This window comes from Littorina saxatilis, linkage group LG14 (genome assembly GCF_037325665.1).
Source record: "Littorina saxatilis isolate snail1 linkage group LG14, US_GU_Lsax_2.0, whole genome shotgun sequence".
Lineage (NCBI taxonomy): Eukaryota > Metazoa > Mollusca > Gastropoda > Littorinimorpha > Littorinidae > Littorina > Littorina saxatilis.
The window spans coordinates 32,208,752-32,228,737 of NC_090258.1; the positions used below are offsets into that span (position 1 = coordinate 32,208,752).

General features: G+C 38.1%; 1 protein-coding gene across 2 annotated transcripts in view; it reads right to left on the reverse strand.

Moving 5' to 3' along the window:
* Window positions 1-2,839: 2,839 nt before the first annotated feature.
* The window catches only part of LOC138947585 (profilin-1-like), a 35,187-nt gene continuing 18,040 nt past the window's right edge, over window positions 2,840-19,986 (reverse strand). The window contains exon 2 of one of the 2 annotated variants that reach the window (XM_070319087.1): window positions 2,840-7,319. In XM_070319087.1, coding sequence (XP_070175188.1) covers window positions 6,900-7,301 — 402 coding nt within the window. In that variant the 5' untranslated portion in view covers window positions 7,302-7,319 and the 3' untranslated portion in view covers window positions 2,840-6,899. Of the gene's footprint in view, window positions 7,320-13,029; window positions 18,671-19,986 lie in introns of those variants that run through there. The other variant, XM_070319086.1, reaches the window with a different exon arrangement.

Genomic DNA, 19,986 nt, shown 5'->3' on the forward strand with positions numbered 1-19,986 from the left:
TGTGTGTGTGTGTGTGTGTGTGAATGTCTATGTTCGTGTGTGTGCGTGCTTGAGTACTTTACGCATTTCATGAAAGAAATGAGTGACTTTCATAGGATTCTCAGTCCAAACAAAATAACGGCATGTAGTCACTTAACACCTGCATGGGCCATTGTTTGTTGTAGTATTTGTGTGTGTGTGTGGGGGGGGGGGGGGTGAAGGGAGAGGGAGGGTGAATATTTAGACCTGTTTTGCTTGACAATAATTATATAAATTGAAAAAGTAAGAAAATAGAGGAATCAAACTGAGTGATCCTTTCAAGTGAAGCATTGTCTATGCAAGGGAAGCAAGCCGAATAAGAGTCGCGAAAAGCGGACTGAGATTGCGTCCCCTTCATTATTGGATCAGATCACAAGTCTAGTATTACTAATCTACTTGTGATCAAAGGTATTGGTGATACCGTATCATGTTCTTTTTCCTTCTTGAAGAAGCACATTTTTTAAGCTCAATAAATCCACGAGGTAGTATATTAGCGGGACTATGTCTGTACAGATATAGTAGGGTAATAGATAACTAAATAAATACGGATACACACACAAATACGAATTGTAAAGAGAGTAGGGTAAATAAGCTCAAAACGCGATCCTCCATTAAAAGAAAACACGCAGGTATAATTAAGTACATTTAATAGATTAATATTTTTCTGAATAATAACTAATACTGGACAGCAATCAAAGTATGATGTATACAAACATCTAGGGCTGTTTTCAGTATTGTTGATAACATGTTCTGTTTGATTAAGGGTATTCAGCTGGTATTTCCTTGTTTTCACTACCTATTTTATTCATGTTTTTATTACTTAGTGGAAGAATCTTTTGTAATGTATGTTTGATGGTGTATGCTTTTAATCATAGACCTATACTAAATATAGGTCCCTGTTTTAATTAAGCGTTGTTGACTATGAATGTAGATGTAAATGCTTGTATAACTGTGTTTTAATTTTAAATGTGTCAAGCGCAAAGAGCATAATTGTAAAGTTATGATGTTGCGCTATATAAATGCTCATTTATTATTATTATTATTAAAGGATTAGGTGCTGGGTTAAGCCGTTTTATTGCTTGTGCGTGAAAGTACAAAGAATCGATTAAGAGGATGACACAAGTCACCCACAGTATTGCTAAAAAGGTTGAGAAATAACCCACATTAAATCAGCATAAAATATATAATAAAAAAAATCGTTTCGAAAGTAAACAACGTAGCGCGGGAGGTAACTCGAACACGAGTTATCTGCGCTTGTGAGAAAAGTTAGCCAATCGAATACTGATCCGCAAACACATCGCTTTCCGCGGAATACCCGTCGTCTGCTCATAGAAAATTACTTGTTCAACCTGGACGAAGAGCGACAGCTAAACTGGTGGTTGAGGTTGCAGCATGAACACTACATTGTATTTCGCAGCCAGGAAGTCAGCGGTAAGTGATTTGGGTAATCTTGATCTTTAGCGTGTTAAATTCATAGCTCATATTCAGAGGCATTTACTGAAAGTCTCCAAATTTGTAGAACCTGCACTTGTAATCATAACAAGTCATTTTAGATCCCTTTGAAGTTACGGAATGAACTCAGTCCGATGAACAGTACGAATGCATTTCGTTTACATGGGTCAAAGAAGAAATTATCCGGCGTATGAGCAGACAAGGGAGACAACTCTTTCGTGTTTACAAATGATGTCCCATGGTTGACAACGTACGCCATTTTCGGTGCATTTTCGTCGATTGAACAACTAAATTAATTAATTATGCTTAAGTTTGGAGCTCAATCCGTCAATTAATTCCACGACAAATGTTCTGTGGCGGCTTGCTTAGGACTTGTTATATCCAAAATAAGTAAAGAATGTCACTGGATTCTGAGCTATGAATTTAACACGCTAAAGCGGTTCAAGATTACCGCGATTTGTTTTAGTGCGAAAAGTGCTTTAGTGTAGTCAGTGGATGCCATGTTGTATTCCATAGTCTCTACGTGTTTACCTCTCTCTCAGTCTCGCTTTCCTCTGTATTAGTCCTATGTATTTGGCTGTCAGATGTAAGATTGAATTTTTAAGTTGAACGTCGACGACATTTCTAAGTGGGACTGACTCTGGAACTGATTTGGATATTATATGGTAGATACTGTTCGTCAATCGACAACGGGTCAACCACTAAGAAGAAAACCCAAAGGTTAAATCTGACGGCACAAGCCATTATCATTATTTTTTAAACCACGTGGGTTTTCCTAGCGGTCACAAGGGGCTCCCTTTTTGCGGTCAGTGTGTGTGTGTGTGTGTGTGTGTGTGTGTGTATGTCACGTGTGTGTGTGTGTGTGTCTCACGTATGTATGTGTGTGTCACGTGTGTGTGTATGTGTGCGTGTGTGAGTGTATATGCGCGAGTGAGTGGGTCTGTGTGTGTCATAGACGGTCAGAGTTATCTTGCAGGATAATGAAAGAAAGTTGTCTCCTTCAGTTTTGTCTCGTTTTCAGTAGGTTTTGTCAACCTGGGTGCCGAGGCTTTCCTAGACCCCGAAGACCTCCCTGCATCAGTCAAGAAAATAAACATGGATGCTAGATCAGTCAACGCAAGAGGAGTCTTCTGAAGACAATGTTCGTGAAGGTAAGTTGAAGAAGAAAGGAAAGAAACACGTATGTATATCGTCTTCTTTCTGTGTTGCACGCCGTTTTGGGGGCAGTCATTGGCACGGACACAGATTCACACACTCACACACACTCACGCACGCACGCACGCGCACGCACGCACGTACGCACGCACACACGCACGCACGCACACACACACACACACATACACACACACACAAAACACTGAACTAAATATAGCAGCCCGTTGGTATGAGTTTACTTCAAGATCATATTGATCCAAGGAAGTTGTCCATTCACCACTCTCAGATTCGGCAGATCCGCGCGCGTTTACTTGTAACAGCACTAAAACTGACACAAAGACAAGCTCTCACAGTAAACACTGGACGCAAAAACACATTGTACAGTACACAAAGACACTTTTGACATCTCTAAATTTTACACAAAGACACTAATGTCATCTCTAAGTTTTACACAAAAGCGCTAATGTTTTTTCCAAGTTTTACACGAAAGACGCATATTGTATCTGTGTTTTACACAACTTAAGACGATGCATACTCTCGCCTAGGTTTTACGCCAAGACGCTCAAGAAATCTTTAAGTTTTAAAAGCATCGAGATACAGACAACGGTCGGGATAAGAGACAGAGAGGCGTGTAAACTAGTTACTCATGTCCATAATTGATTATTTTAATGTTAAAGCACTAAGACTATGTTCCATACGAGAAAATTCTGAGCGCAAAAAAGACTAGGGATAGGAACAGAAATCCCTTGAATTGTATCTCTCGTCGTTGATGTGGTACACCCGTTTCCATACCCAGCTTCTTGTAATGCCGTATTTCCTACTGTACCAATTGGACAAGATGAATACGACGTAAAGAGGTCCAGCAACATGAAAACAAGTTGTAAAATCAAGCGTGACAAAAAACGAACTGACTTTTGAAATAAAATAAAAAGTGTAATATAATTGTTTCTGTTTTTCGGCCTTCGGTTACATGGAGCTAGACACAGACTCTGGGGTAACGTGTCCACAGTACGTATCCGTCTCAGATCACAGCGATACTGTCCCTAAAAACAGAAACATACGGCAAACATTTACCTGTTCTGAAACGGTGGACGCCACATCAAACTACGTACACAACGTTCCAACAACCTACCTTTCTTGTTTTTTTTATTCTGAATTTTGGAACGTTGGCAGTCTCTTTGTTTTTGGATTTACGTACACACATATTGTCACTAAGTTCAATGCTGAGTTGTAGCTAGAGACTGCAGAACTACACGGTGGCACTGGAATAGAAACACACTCGCAATACCATGATGTTGAAAATCCAGCCCTGATACCCTATTTTTCGCGGTAAAGCATTGAGCGCTAGAAGTACATGAAAACACGAGACATTTTGCATAGAAAAACGCTTGTAAAAATGTGCTAGAATTAAAGAAAAGTAAATGCCTTTACCAAAACACCAGGCATTGCTCTGTAAAATACTGTATACTGTTTATGAAAGTAGAACCCGGCACTGGCACTGAAACAAAAGAGGGGAACAAGATGCGACTACGGAAGAATCATCAAATCTAGAAACAGTTTTGATATAACTGATGATAAATTGCACAGAGAAATCATTCGAAGCACCAAATCTAGAAACAGTTTTGATATAACTGATGATAAATTGCATAGAGAAATCGTTCGAAGCACCAAATCTAGAAACAGTTTTGATATAACTGATGATAAATTGCACAGAGAAATCATTCGAAGCTCCGACACAAATAGAGGACCTTATGAAACGCAGCAAATGATCAAAACAAAGAAAACGTGAGTGCTTGAAAGTAGTATTGTTATTCGTATAAAAGCTGAGCGAAGTGAACAAAATAAATAAGTGAACAAAATAAATAAGTGAGAAAAAACAACACACCAACAAAGCTACACATGAGCACCAAATAAAAAAATTAAAAAAATAAAAAAAACTCATGAACATAACAAACAAAAGCGTTCAGCAGGAAACTGAAAATGTCTGTATAAAATGAATTAACTAAAACCTGTGCTAAACGAGCAATAACATTTATAAAGCGGCCCTCACAGTAAAGCATGGTATATTGCCAAAACACAACCGATTTATTCGTTACTACATTATTAGACACACTAATTATTGTCAATAATGTAAATGAATTATTTGAGATGATGATTCGGGTTCAGAAATAACACAAAGGCTAATTTTGAAAAGTTACTCAAACTTGTTACCAATGAGTTTTGCAGAATGCAAGACAATGTCTATTCCTTTGTGAATTATCCTCAATTGAAAATAAATTGGGTGCAAAAAGTGTCACACTAACATTTATAATTGATATAAAACGTGAAGGTCTATATGCCTAGCTCAAAAAGTGTCACACTAACATTTATAATTGATATAAAACGTGAAGGTCTATATGCCTAGCTCAAAAAGTGTCACACTAACATTTATAATTGATATAAAACGTGAAGGTCTATATGCCTAGCTCAAAAAGTGTCACACTAACATTTATAATTGATATAAAACGTGAAGGTCTATATGCCTAGCTCAAAAAGTGTCACACTAACATTTATAATTGATATAAAACGTGAAGGTCTATATGCCTAGCTCAAAAAGTGTCACACTAACATTTATAATTGATATAAAACGTGAAGGTCTATATGCCTAGCTCAAAATGTATCACCATGACATTCTTGTACAAAACAGATTATGTAAAATATGATCATTCAAATGTGAGTACAAATTTAAACAAAAATCTGGGGACGGAATTGTTTTAAAGGTACTGTCTATAAAAAAACATGTGTGACTTATTTTGTTCAGAAACTCTTAATACTGGACTAAATCACATAGCTTTTAGAATACGAAAATCAAACCTGTACAAAAGATCGAACAGCTGTTTTAGAGTACAACATTTATGCACACGTAATCGTATTTTATCTCAACGCACTATCTAAACGCATTCGTACAGTACATGTACATATACACGTCTTCACAAAAATGAAGCCAGTATTGAAAAAGTAGACATTGACAATAAAAATGTTTTAAAAAAATCCCTAATACAAGGTTTAAAAGTGTCATACGCCTACAAGTGTGCATGAAATACCATTGCAATTTGTTTACAGTGATGCCAGGATGACAAAGTATGTATTTGAATTATTCTTCCTCTATTTCTTATATCCTGCCTCGCTGCCGCGACGTAACTCGGACAAACCAACGAAAAAGCAAGCAACTGGACATTGCAAATAAAGTCCCTAAAAGCTACGAATGATGCTGAACAGAGAAGTTCGAAGCGAAAACGAAAGATAACTCTTCCACTCGCACAAACTCCCCTTACATAACTGGAACAACACAAACTTGATGCATGTTGAATACTGCATCCTTTCAGCACTACAACAGGTATTCTACAACAGCTATGTAACATCGACATTTATCAAGAAACCTTTTCAAAACAGAGAACGTGGGTTAATACAGTGGTACCTGTGACGAGAGAAACCATGGAGACAATTCGAAAAGTGTCCGTTTATTACAGGTGGCCGTTCATAACAAGTAAGTAGTGTATGGAAAGGTTGTCATTACTACGCAGAGAGAGCACCCGTGGGAAAGGTTAAAAGTGTCCCCCTATAACAGGTGTCCTTTCCTGACAGGTGATTTAAGATATTAAGTATGTAAGTGCAACAGAATATGTTCTTTATTGGGAGGCGGCCTTTCCTCGGAGGGTCATCGTAATGCAGGTACCACTGTACTAAACACAACAAAAACGGCGAGACAGACCAGGTCAAAATGCCTTCAAGGTACACAAAATACTAAACACAATATAAGAACAAAAGAAAGCGTTCAAACCTAGATTCGATGCGAGACCAAAATAACAGTCCGACAAGAGCATATCGAAAGAAAATTCTTAAACAAATCAGACTAGAAGAAGACAACAAATCGAATATGACTAGAACACAAGATTTAGAAGTCAAGAAAAAAAAAAAAAAAAAAAAAGCTAATAACAAAATACGAAATATACCAATTCAAAACCCGATAATAAAAACCATGGATTGAAACAGAGCACAAAAAAAAATCAGTTCACCGATTAATCAAGCAATGACAGAAAATGGATTAAAAAAAACACGAAAACGAGCATGAACAGATAAGAACACACAGTTTGCCCAAACTATTTCTTATCATTGTTCAATCCTTTTTCTTTCTTTTTTAAACTAGATGAAAAATAGTAAGGCCGCGCGTCCTAAACGAAAAAAGAAAAGAAAAAAAAGTAACCACCATAAAATAAAATAAAAACTCAACAACCTCAATAGCCGCACTGCTTCAAGTAATCTCTAAGCCCTTCTACAGCCGTGCGTACAGCAGACCCCTGTACGTTCTCATCCTTGTTGGACCCGATGATGACCGCTTGGGTGGACAGCGCGATGACCATGGTGCACTTCATGTTGTCGGGGTCCTTGCCCTTCAGCACGAGCAGCGCGGCGTCGGGCTCCAGGCGGATCACCGTCCATCTCTTGCCCCCCATCAGCGCCCCAGTGCCGTAGATGCCGTTGTCGTTGCGCGAGACCGCGTTGGCCACCGTAAGGACTTCGTCCGGGGTGCAGGAAAAGCCAGGCACCTGGGCCCAGGGCGCACCGTTCTTGCCGTGGATGGCGCACAGCTCCACTTTGCTCTCCACCAGGCGGTCCGTGTACGTGTTCCAAGACATCTTTGCTTTTGGATAAATCTGAAGAAAAAAACACGAAGAAATAAATAATGGTTCGTGTACGTGTTCCAAGACATCTTTGCTTTTGGATAAATCTGAAGAAGAAAGAAAACATCAATAAATAATGGTCCGTGTAGGAGTTCCAAGACATCTTGACTCGAGTTGTCGCCGCTAAATCTGAAGAAGAAAGAAAACATAAACAAATAATGGACCGTGTACGTGTTCCAAGATATCTTCGCTTTTGGCTAAATCTGAAGAAGAAAGAAAACATAAATAAATATTGGTTTGTGTACGTGTTCCAATACATCTTCGCTTGTCGCCGCTAAATCTGAAGAAGAAAGAAAACATCAATAAATAATGGTACTTGTAGATGTTCTAAGACATCTTGAAGAAGAAAGAAAACATACAGGGTGACCCCAAACAAATGCAACCCACAAACATGTTGATAACTTTTACATTCTGTTAACCGAATCACTTCATATTTTGGGGTCATGAACTTCCGCCTATGGATGACCCTTCCACAAAGTGATAGCTTTATAGATAGAATAGTCTGACGTTTGTGCAATTTAAAAAAATGTTGCCAAATTCGGAGATCGACTCAACGAGGTTTGAAATTGAGTATTAGCCAAACTAACCCGATATAAGACCTCAAGGGTGTTACTTTTGGGGTAATACGAATGACATAGTTTACCTTAATCAACATTAGACAATCATTGACTTGAATACAGCAATTACAGCCAGGATAAGGGCATTTCCCATGGATGAATGCGTTCATGTCATTGATGAATTGTGCGCGACATTGCGGAAGTGTAACTTTACAACGAAGGTGTTAATTGTTCCAGCCATTTGAGTTTAGCAAATTTTTATGTTCATAGATGTTGTGAATGAACTTCAGTTCGTCCACGAGCGTTCTACAAAGTTTTGAATCTGTAGTTAAAATGGTCCGACATTTACCTTTTCTCCAAAAGATGTTCCAAATTACACCTCCAAAATTGTCAATGGCACGAACTCTTTTCTGTCTAGGGATTGCCCTGAACCTAGCTGTAACTGCTTTCTTTATGTCACTGATGACCTGGGTGGTGAAGGGGATGTTTGTGTATACTCAGACATTCAGATAATTCAAAAGGTAAAAGTTTGGTGGGTTTAAATTAGGTAAGTATTGCTGCCGCACAATGTCAAACCTCGTTCCGTTGAGACGATCGCCGAATTTGTAAAATGTTTTTGAGGTTGCATAAAATTCAGACCATTTGATCTACAAAATTGCCACTTTGTGGAAAGGTCATGCATATGCTGAAGTTTATGTCTCCCAAATATAAAGTGATTAGGTCAACAGATGTAGAAGTTATTAGCATTGTTAAGGGGTTGCATTTATTTTGGGTCACCCTGTAAATAAATAATGGTACTTGCAGGACTGTGTTCCAAGACCACTTGACTTGTAGCTAAATCTGAAGAAAACATCAATATATAATGGTACTTGTAGGTGTTCCAAGACATCTTGACTCGAGTTGTCGCCGCTAAATCTGAAGAAGAAAGACAAATGTGTACGGGGTTACGACCTAGCTCTTGAAGGTGTGATCTGTTGGTGTTGTTGGAAAAGATATTTTTGAGCACAAAAACAACAAAACAAAACAAAAAAACAAATAAATAAATACAATAAAAAAAATAAAATAAAAATTTAAAGACGTACGTTTATCACAGGTACCAATGGAAATAAAGGTATCGTGGCCGTCTTCGCGGTGAACAAAAAACCCACACAAATATAAATTATAAAATAAAATTTACTTTTTAAGAAAGCAACAACAACAAAAAACAGAATACGCAAACGTCAGTAAAGAAAACAAAACAACAGATTCCACACACACACACACATCTGATCACAAAATCACAAACAGGGTTTTGATGTCTAAATGGCCGTCCACATCAAACGAACCAGAGGGGTTTAATTGTCTTTAAAAAAAATTATACTGAGTATCGTCAGGGCTTTTTTCTTCATGACATCTCCCAGGAAGCATCATCCTGAGATAAAGGATCTCCCTTCATTTTTATATTTAGTCAAGTTTTGACTAAATATTTTAACATCGAGGGGGAATCGAAACGAGGGTCGTGGTGTATGTGTGTGTGTATGTGTGTGTGTATGTGTGTGTGTGTGTGTGTGTGCGTGCGTGCGTGTAGAGCGATTCAGACCAAACTACTGGACCGATCATTATGAAATTTGACATGAGAGTTCCTGGGATTGATATCCCCATACGTTTTTTTCATTTTTTTGATAAATGTCTTTGATGACGTCATATCCGGCTTTTCGTGAAAGTTGAGGCGGCACTGTCACGCCCTCATTTTTCAACCAAATTGGTTGAAATTTTGGTCAAGTAATCTTCGACGAAGCCCGGGGTTCGGTATTGCATTTCAGCTTGGTGGCTTAAAAATTAATTAATGACTTTGGTCATTAAAAATCTGAAAATTGTAAAAAAAAATAAAAATTTATAAAACGATCCAAATTTACGTTTATCTTATTCTCCATCATTTGCTGATTCCAAAAACATATAAATATGTTATATTCGGATTAAAAACAAGCTCTGAAAATTAAATATATAAAAATTATTATCAAAATTTTTTTTTCGAAATCAATTCAAAAACACTTTCATCTTATTCCTTGTCGGTTCCTGATTCCAAAAATATATAGATATGATATGTTTGGATTAAAAACACGCTCAGAAAGTTAAAACGAAGAGAGGTACAGAAAAGCGTGCTATCCTTCTTAGCGCAACGAATACCCCGCTCTTCTTGTCAATTCCACGGGCACTGCCTTTGCCACGGGCGGTGGAGTGACGATGCTACGAGTATACGGTCTTGCTGCGTTGCGTTCAGTTTCATTCTGTGAGTTCGACAGCTACTTGACTAAATATTGTATTTTCGCCTTACGCGACTTGTTATTTGGTGTATTTTCTTCATCAGTTTCAAAGACCGATACGTCGAAGTGCTGGGGAATGTTTTTTTTATCTGTTAAATGTATTACATTGTATAAATATATATATATATCATCCAACTAACTTTTATTTGTTTTAGTCTTATTTGTATAAGTGAAATTTGACTCATGTTTGCACAAGGGTAGATCCATGTAATGGCAAGTTCGTGTGTGCGTGTGTGTGTGTGCGCGCGCATTCCCACCATGCAAAAAATGTTCGACTGGTGTGTTGTTATATACATTAATACTTAATTGTCGCCAACATGTGTATAAGACCGGCACGGTTGGCCCGCCCCGTGATCGGGAGGTCGTGGGTTCGAACCCCGGCCGGGTCATACCTAAGACTTTAAAATTGGCAATCTAGTGGCTGCTCCGCCTGGCGTCTGGCATTATGGGGTTAGTGCTAGGACTGGTTGGTCCGGTGTCAGAATAATGTGACTGGGTGAGACATGAAGCCTGTGCTGCGACTTCTGTCTTGTGTGTGGCGCACGTTAAATGTCAAAGCAGCACCGCCCTGATATGGCCCTTCGTGGTCGGCTGGGCGTTAAGCAAACAAACCAAACAAAAAATGTGTATAAGTAAATATCGGTATGGTAGGCAAACTGAAAGTTTTCCGCTACAGTGGAAATCCCTTTTAAGACCCCCAATATGAGACTTACTCCCTTATAAAACCCTGCTTTTTACACAAGTGCTGAATTAATTAAAAATTAAAGATCGGAGAAAATCAGGTCCTAAAGTTAAAAAGGATATTTTAAAATATTCTATTTGTTAAAATAGAGGTTTTGATGAACAACCTACCTTTCTTGTTTTTTTATTCTGAATTTTGGAACGTTGGCAGTTTCTTTGTTTTTGGATTTATTTTATCTAATTAATGGAGGTTTTACGCTACAGTGGAAACCCCTTTTAAGACCCCCGATAAGACTTAGTCCCTTTAAAAACCCTGCTTTTTTTTTTAAAGACTTTCTGTCCATAACCTCTGCAAATCTACCCCCATTTTAAGACTCCTCCTTTTTACATTTAGTCAAGTTTTGACTAAATGTTTTAACGTAGAGGGGGGAATCGAGACGAGGGTCGTGGTGTATGTGTGTGTGTGTGTGTGTGTGTGTGTGTGTGTGTGTGTCTGTGTGTGTGTGTAGAGCGATTCAGACTAAACTACTGGACCGATCTTTATGAAATTTGACATGAGAGTTCCTGGGTATGATATCCCCATACGTTTTTTTCATTTTTTTGATAAATATCTTTGATGACGTCATATCCGGCTTTTCGTGAAAGTTGAGGCGGCACTGTCACGCCCTCATTTTTCAACCAAATTGGGTGAAATTTTGGTCAAGTAATGTTCGGCGAAGCCCGGACTTCGGTATTGCATTTCAGCTTGGTGGCTTAAAAATTAATTAATGACTTTGGTCATTAAAAATCTGAAAATTGTACAAAAAATATTTTTTTTATAAAACGATCCAAATTTACGATCATCTTATTCTCCATCAATTGCTGATTCCAAAAACATATAAATATGTTATATTTGGATTAAAAACAAGCTCTGAAAATTAAATATATAAAAATTATTATCAAAATTAAATGCTCGAAATCAATTTAATAACACTTTCATCTTATTCCTTGTCGGTTCCTGATTCCAAAAACATATAGATATGATATGTTTGGATTAAAAACACGCTCAGAAAGTTAAAACGAAGAGAGGTACAGAAAAGCGTGCTATCCTTCTCAGCGCAACTACTACCCCGCTCTTCTTGTCAATTTCACTGCCTTTGCCGTGAGCGGTGGACTGACGATGCTACGAGTATACGGTCTTGCTGCGTTGCATTGCGTTCAGTTTCATTCTGTGAGTTCGACAGCTACTTGACTAAATGTTGTATTTTCGCCTTACGCGACTTGTTAACTTTAAGACCAGATTTTCTCCGATTTTTGGAGGTCTTAAAAGGGGGGTTCCAATCCACTGTACATTCTTTCCCATGATGACGATAATGATGAACGTTCACTGCCACAAATCTTACCAAATGTTCACAAGCATTCTATCACAGTGACACTCAACAAGAACTTGATTACCAGTCTGACTGCTTTCTGTCAGGAGTAGGAATTATTTGCTGAATTAATTTTCACAACGGACACCTTTGTCAACCTGCGAGATAACTTCAGCATCCCTCCTGATAATTTCTTGGTATGTTTTAGTTGAAGGGTGCTCTGCAAAAGCTTGGAAAGATCTGTACTGGTGAACATTATTTTCATTTTTATTTTCATGAGGGAGACCTGCCAACCCTTGTGGAGCCTCACGTGCAGCAATTTAGAATTTGTTGGAATGTTCATCATAGCAAATAGTGTTCAAGTGTAGCGTTTTCTAAAATGTATTCCCACACCCGCATTTATGCAATCTTGCACAAGAATAGATATTTTTAATAAAGTTTCATGAGAATGCAGGAACATAAATGGCCATTAAATTTCATATTCTTACCCAACTCACATAGATAGCAATGAACCTCGTTTGGTTGCTAAGGTATTGAAGCGCTCATCCATGGTAACATGGGGAGGTAACTCTTAAAAACAAAACTCTATGCCCTGAAGGCATGGTCCGTGGTAGTTACCTCCCCTACCAGTGTCAATTACTCTTAATTCGGAGCAATTAGCAGCTCTATTTTGCCGTGTGTTGTTCGATTTCCCCCACACCCAAGGAAACCCATACAACTTTTGGAGTGGCTTCATTGGAAAGATTGTTAAATAACAGATGCACATATACCCATAAACACAACCACACACAAGTGTTTATCAAGTCATTTAATAATGAAAAACCTTTCAACTGGCAACATGAAAATCATCTGTCCCAAACACAAATAGCACACACAGCGATGGCCAAGGTATTTTCATCATGTATGACCATCCCCTACAGGCAATGAGCAAAAATGACGAAGTTAAAATTCAATCACAAAACCTCAATTTTTCAACTTGATTACAATTAATTGTATAACTCATTTTACTGGCACCTGTGAAAATGGAGACCCTTGGAATGCTTCTCAATGACACATAATACACGAAGGGGGTTAAGTCACTAGCAGGACTGCACATAAGTTGACCTGGGAGATCGGAAAAATCTCCGCTCTTAACCCACCAGGCGGCAGCGACCGGGATTCGAACTAAGCTGCTTACAACACAGTTTATTCCTTCCGAGTGTGCAATACAAGTTGAAGGTTCTACCAGGGCCTTACAAAGCACTGGGATTTGTTTGTTTGTTTATTTGTTGCTTAACGTCCAGCCGACTACGCAGAGCCATATCAGGACGAGGAAGGGGGGGGATGAAGGGGGCCACTTGTCAAGCGATTCCTGTTTACAAATGCACTAACCCATTACTTGTGTCCCAGCAGGCTTTAGTAAAACTAAATTAATACCTACTGGAAGATTACCAGTTTCCAGTATGTTAAAATAGGCTTAACCTATCTACTGCTGGACTTACATCAGAACACTAACAGATTAAACTATACATGAATCGCGAGACAAGCGGCAAGAGAAGGGATTTTTGGAAAAAATACAGGTGAATGAGCAAGAAGGCAGAAAAAAGAAAAGAATTCATGAAGAAAAAGAGAGCATGACAGGAAAGAGGAACCAAAAATCTACCTAACAGCAAACTAGAAAGCTCCTGCGGTTCCCAAAACAGGAGGGGCCTTTAATTTCATAACCGCAGTGCCCCACTGCGGGAAGCACTGGGATTGCTTGATTTCCTTTCATGTAAGCATGGTCCACCTCTATGCAAATGATCAGGTCAAGGTCATATTCACATTCATGCTTTAAAGGTCACAACTTCACCGATCTTTGCTAATGCCCATTTAAACTCAAAAAGGTGGAAAATATCCCCAAAGTATGAAACATAAAAATTACTGAAAGAGTATAGCCCGTTTCAGCTTATCACAAAGAAGCATGCAAACTAGTCAACAACAGGAAAAAAAGGATTACATTTAAAAAAAGTTCTATTACCATCCAAACCAACAATACAATTAAAAAACAAAGCACACTGAACAAAATGGCTTTAACAAACCTGCTCAACAAAATTGCATCAAAATCAAATCTAGTATAACTAGCAACAATACTGGCCACAACAAAATATAAGGCTACAGAACCAGTCCAAAATTGTGTTTGACTGGGCATGGTAAAACAGTCCAAGAAGACACCAGTTGTTGCCAAACACAAAAAGTGTCAGTAGGCATGACCAGATATATTACAATCCACCTCTGGTCTTTCACATTCAGGCATGGGAATTGAAAAAAGTAACAAGTCGCGTAAGGCGAAAATACAATATTTAGTCAAGTAGCTGTCGAACTCACAGAATGAAACTGAACGCAATGCAACGCAGCAAGACCGTATACTCGTGGTCCACCGCTCACGGCATAGGCAGTGAAATTGACAAGAAGAGCGGGGTAGTGGTTACGCTATGCTGCATAGCACGCTTTTCTGTACCTCTCTTCGTTTTAACTTTCTGAGCGTGTTTTTAATCCAAACATATCATATCTATATATTTTTGGAATCAGGAACCGACAAGGAATAAGATGAAAGTGTTTTTAAATTGATTTCGAAAAAAAAATTTTGATAATAATTTTTATATATTTAATTTTCAGAGCTTGTTTTTAATCCGAATATAACATATTTATATGTTTTTGAAATCAGCAAATGATGGAGAATAAGATAAACGTAAATTTGGATCGTTTTATAAATTTTTATTTTTTTTTACAATTTTCAGATTTTTAATGACCAAAGTCATTAATTAATTTTTAAGCCACCAAGCTGAAATGCAATACCGAAGTCCGGGCTTCGTCGAAGATTACTTGACCAAAATTTCAACCAATTTGGTTGAAAAATGAGGGCGTGACAGTGCCGCCTCAACTTTCACGAAAAGCCGGATATGACGTCATCAAAGACATTTATCAAAAAAATGAAAAAAACGTTCGGGGATTTCATACCCAGGAACTCTCATGTCAAATTTCATAAAGATCGGTCCAGTAGTTTAGTCTGAATCGCTCTACACACACACACACACACACACACAGACACACAGACACACACACGCACATACACCACGACCCTCGTTTCGATTCCCCCTCGATGTTAAAATATTTAGTCAAAACTTGACTAAATATAAAAAAGGCTGAACATTTGTAAGTAAGCTCAAAGTCGACGGCGCCTAGTTTTCTCCAAAGAACCCAAATTGTGCAATTTGGTGTCATCTGAGCTCCAAGTTTGCCATTAAATTCCGTTTTCAGAACCATTTTGCCTCCCCCATTCATATTTTTAGCGGACACTAGCTTTTTCGGCGGAACAACAACAAAAAATCGGCGGGAAATTTGCCTTTTGGCGCACAATTCCCATGCCTGCACATTACTGCTTGAGCAGTCGCATCAAAATCTCTTCTTCATATTATTATACTGGTCATATACTGCAGTACATCTAACTCACTTCCAACCCGTGTCCCTCTGCAAAACGTTACACAACAAAAGCACACTTTCCCCCATTTTTAGTTGTCAGTCTTTGATAAGTACTGTATGGCCAATATTGCATAAGACGACTGATTGAAAGACTAGCCTGGCAAGATATACAATGAGAGCAAATAAACAATTTGAGACCAGAACAACTCTGCACGAGTACCACAGACCCACTTGAGACAATGAACATGAAAAAGTATAAACATACTTCTTCCCTCCTGACCATTAGGTGAAAACCACTACACAATTCAAATCATAGTTTAATACAAAAACTTAACAAAATCTAAAAACATCATAGCACAATCTAGCTTCTTTGCCCAACAAATCATTACATACCACAACCTTTGTTGTAACACTAACAGACCATGTCAGCCTATAAAAAAAATATGATTGCAGCATAAAAGTATCATTTCAAGTCATCTCATAACTTAACTCATGAACATTTCTGGATCATCTGACGGATTTCAAACCCACAGACTCATTCAGGTTTTCAAAATTGTGCTTTCTCACAAAACTCTACATGTGCAACTTGTGCTGATGCGGGGATATAGCTCAGTTGGTAGCGCGCTGGATTTGTATTCAGTTGGCCGCTGTCAGCGTCAGCGTGAGTTCGATCCCAGGTTCGGCGGAAATTTATTTCACAGAGTCAACTTTGTGTGCAGACTCTCTTCGGTGTCCGAACCTCCCCCCGTGTACACTACATTGGGTGTGCACGTTAAAGATCCCACGATTGACAAAAGGGTCTTTCCTGGCAAAATTGCTTAGGCACAGTTAATAATTGTCTACCTATACCCGTGTGACTTGGAATAATAGGCCGTGAAAGGTAAATATGCGCCGAAATGGCTGCAATCTACTGGCCGTATAAAATTTCATCTCACACGGCATCACTGCAGAGCGCCTAGAACTGTACCCACGGAATATGCGCGATATAAGACTCATTGATTGATTGATTGATTGATGCCAAGACATTACATTTTTGATTTTTTCTTCTAATACTGCTTATTTTAATTTTATCTTAATTATAGTCTAGGAAGCTGATCATTTTATTTTAATATCATTATTCTTTTTACAGTGTTGTAGCACACACACATCCCAGGTGAATCGTGTACATGTAGTACATATGTACCGAGAAAACACATTTTATAAACTCAAGCATCATAAAACGAATGTAAAAAAAATGTCCAATACACAAATGGTTCATCCTTGGCAAAATGTCTTCATTGTTCAACCACTTTTCCCAAAAAGCAACTTGCTTTTATATCAAAATCAAAACTTTCAAACGGCATGACGTTCAGAGACGGTCAATACAAATTGTAATGCTGTTTGACAATCAGATTCCACTACATGTATAACCATTACACAATTTACAGCAAAAGTCCGCCCTGAAACTCATGACCAATCAAACAAACAAAAACTTCAACACTCCCACAGGTTATTGCTACTGAACACAAATTGCTGAACTATTTTCAAAAATCAACTCCATTTCATTGTTGAATCCAATCAAATGAAAAATGACAAGATGGGAGTAGACTCGGCTGGTGGGAGGGCTGTAAACTAGGAGGGGCTGAGGTGTTAGCGGTGGAGCAATGGTTATGTTTGCAAAACAAACAAAAACCAAAACAAATAGAAACATGTATTTTTGATCTTCTCCTCAACTGTTTAAGGCCAAAAAAAAAAGGTCCGTTTACGGTAACATAGGCCAAAAAAATAGGGTCGGTAGGTCGGGATTTTTTTTCTTTTTTTCCCCCCAAAAACCATATTTTTACGTTATTTTGCAAAAAAAACAAATTTTTTTTCTTCTTTTTCCCAAATGCCAAAAAAAGTCTAGGGTCGCGCGAAAAAAATAGGGTCGGTCGGGTTACCGTAAACAGACTATTTTTTTTTTTTGGCCTAATAAACCCATCACAGACACTTTAACATGCCTGAGTGTCTATTGATTAGGTGTGTTCATTCAACATTACTGAAATAAATACTGATTTACTGCACTTGTGTTTATTCAAGTTTCAACATTTCGGATATTAATGTCCATTTACCGCCTTTACTGCACTGACAGTGTTTTGACTTTGGGTTTTTTAACATTACAATGTCTTACAAATCTGTACTTATAGATATATTCCTTAGTAGCTTAACAAGAATTTACAAACAACTTTTGTTTGTGCAGCCAACACGGAATACATGCTTCTCTCTTGAAAATATTCTCTATCTCATACAAATAAAACCGAAACCTTCTAAGGCAACAGAAAACTGACTTAAAGATTAAAGCCAACATGTTTAGTTTCTTTTGTTCTTAGTCCTGGTCAAGTCTTCAAAGGTTACGTCCTTACGTCTTAATGCGTGTAATAAAACAAAATAAAGAAAATGTCACTGAGTAAAAACCACAATGGGAGAGAAATGGCTCTTCACAGAGTGCTTGCTTTCACAACACAAACAAACCTCACCTTTTAAACGCAAAATTTGAAGAAACATTTGTTTAAAAAAAAACAAAACAAAAAAACACATTTCTAATAATCCATACCCCTTAAGTAATCTGCATACTTTTCTACACTAATGCGCGCGGCCTTTTCTCTCTCCCCTGCAGGGGAAGCCCCTATACAGATGCCGCTTTTGAACAAACCCGCACAGGCCATGATTTTGTCATTGGAATCACCCCCCAGTTGCTTCAACACTGCTGTATTCTCTGTCAGCACTATCACCAGAAATTTGCGGTCTCCCAGTTTGGCTCCCTGTGCCCTGAGGTCCACAGAGTTTGGGGGTCGGATCCCTTTGACGAGGTGTTGAACCTGGTCAGGTGTGATTTTGAGAATGGGGCACTTGGTCTCGGCCCACTTGTTGCCCTCGTGGTCGAAGAAGGCGGCGTACATGCAGCCCTCGCCCTCCATGTTACCCACGTACGCGTCCCAAGACATGGCTAGCTGTGGAGAGTGCTGCGCTGTTTCCTGCAACAACAAGTGTCAGAAAAGAATGACTGGAAATGATTGATCATTCTGTCTCTAAGAGCACATTCAGAACTTATCTTGTTGTGCTCCTTTGTAAACTTGTATCGGAATAAAATACTGTTTAATCAATTGAAATGAGGATACTTTTTCAAGAAGACCACAAATGGAGAAGGATAAGGACATTTCCCAATAGGTGTACTGAGCTGAAAAATGTTGTCCCTGAACATTTTCATTTTTTAAAAACTTTTCAACACCATTTCCTGCCTTCTGAAGCAGTCATACAAAATCAAAGCTTTCGGATGTTTTTACTTCAATGATTTCCGTGACTGTGTGATGAACCCTCCCATGTTTGTTCAAATTTCAAACGTTTTATAACAGCATACGTTAAAACAGCACAACCTATCTACTTTCTCTTTGTACGTGCAAGTGCCTCAGTGGTTCCTATTTCGCTGGATCATGGTTCTTCTAACAAAAGGAAGTGCAGAAGAAAAAGACAGCATACATGTGTAGTTAATGGCAATAAAAATGTCTTTCCTATCTACTGTTACTGCATACACCATTTCAATGAGAAATTTAATAAAGTACATCATAGATATAAAATTATAAATTATGATCACAATACTTTCTGAAAGATAAGTAAATGAACAAGCAAATACATATTAAAATAAAGCAATCAATCTACTAATAGAGCTATTACAAGTATTTGAATATATATATATCGGCAAGAACAAAACTTCAAACTGAAGGCAAATAAATGTCAAATTAAGCTTTATTAAACACAGATGCAGGATAAGTCTTAAAACGATCACAGCACACAGAAATAAATCTGCACCAAAATAGCTTGTCAACCAGCATTCCAGCTAGTAGATTCCAAACAAACCATTCACTACTTTGCAAGTCACTTCCAGTTCCACTGGTCATGCTGCAACTAAAACTTAGTGTTATTTAGACAAAGAGCTAATTGGGATCTAGGACGTCCTCATATATTGAAAAGTAAAGTAACCATATTAAAGCTATAAATCGAATGCTTAAATTGCGGACAGTGGGGTAGGGGTTACAGTAAAGATTTCATTTAGTCAACGAACGAATGTGATCACCCTGTTAAACTATGTTGTAGTTTAAGGATTAATTTTACAACACTGAACAATTAAACCACTCGCGGATCTCTGTTAAATATTGTCACGCTCTACGAACACAAACTGATCAGTGACATACAAGAACATAATTCAAACCACACAACATTTGTTATCTAACACATGAAACATTTGTTATTCAACAAAACATTTCTCTATGAGATAATAAAGTATTCTTATTCT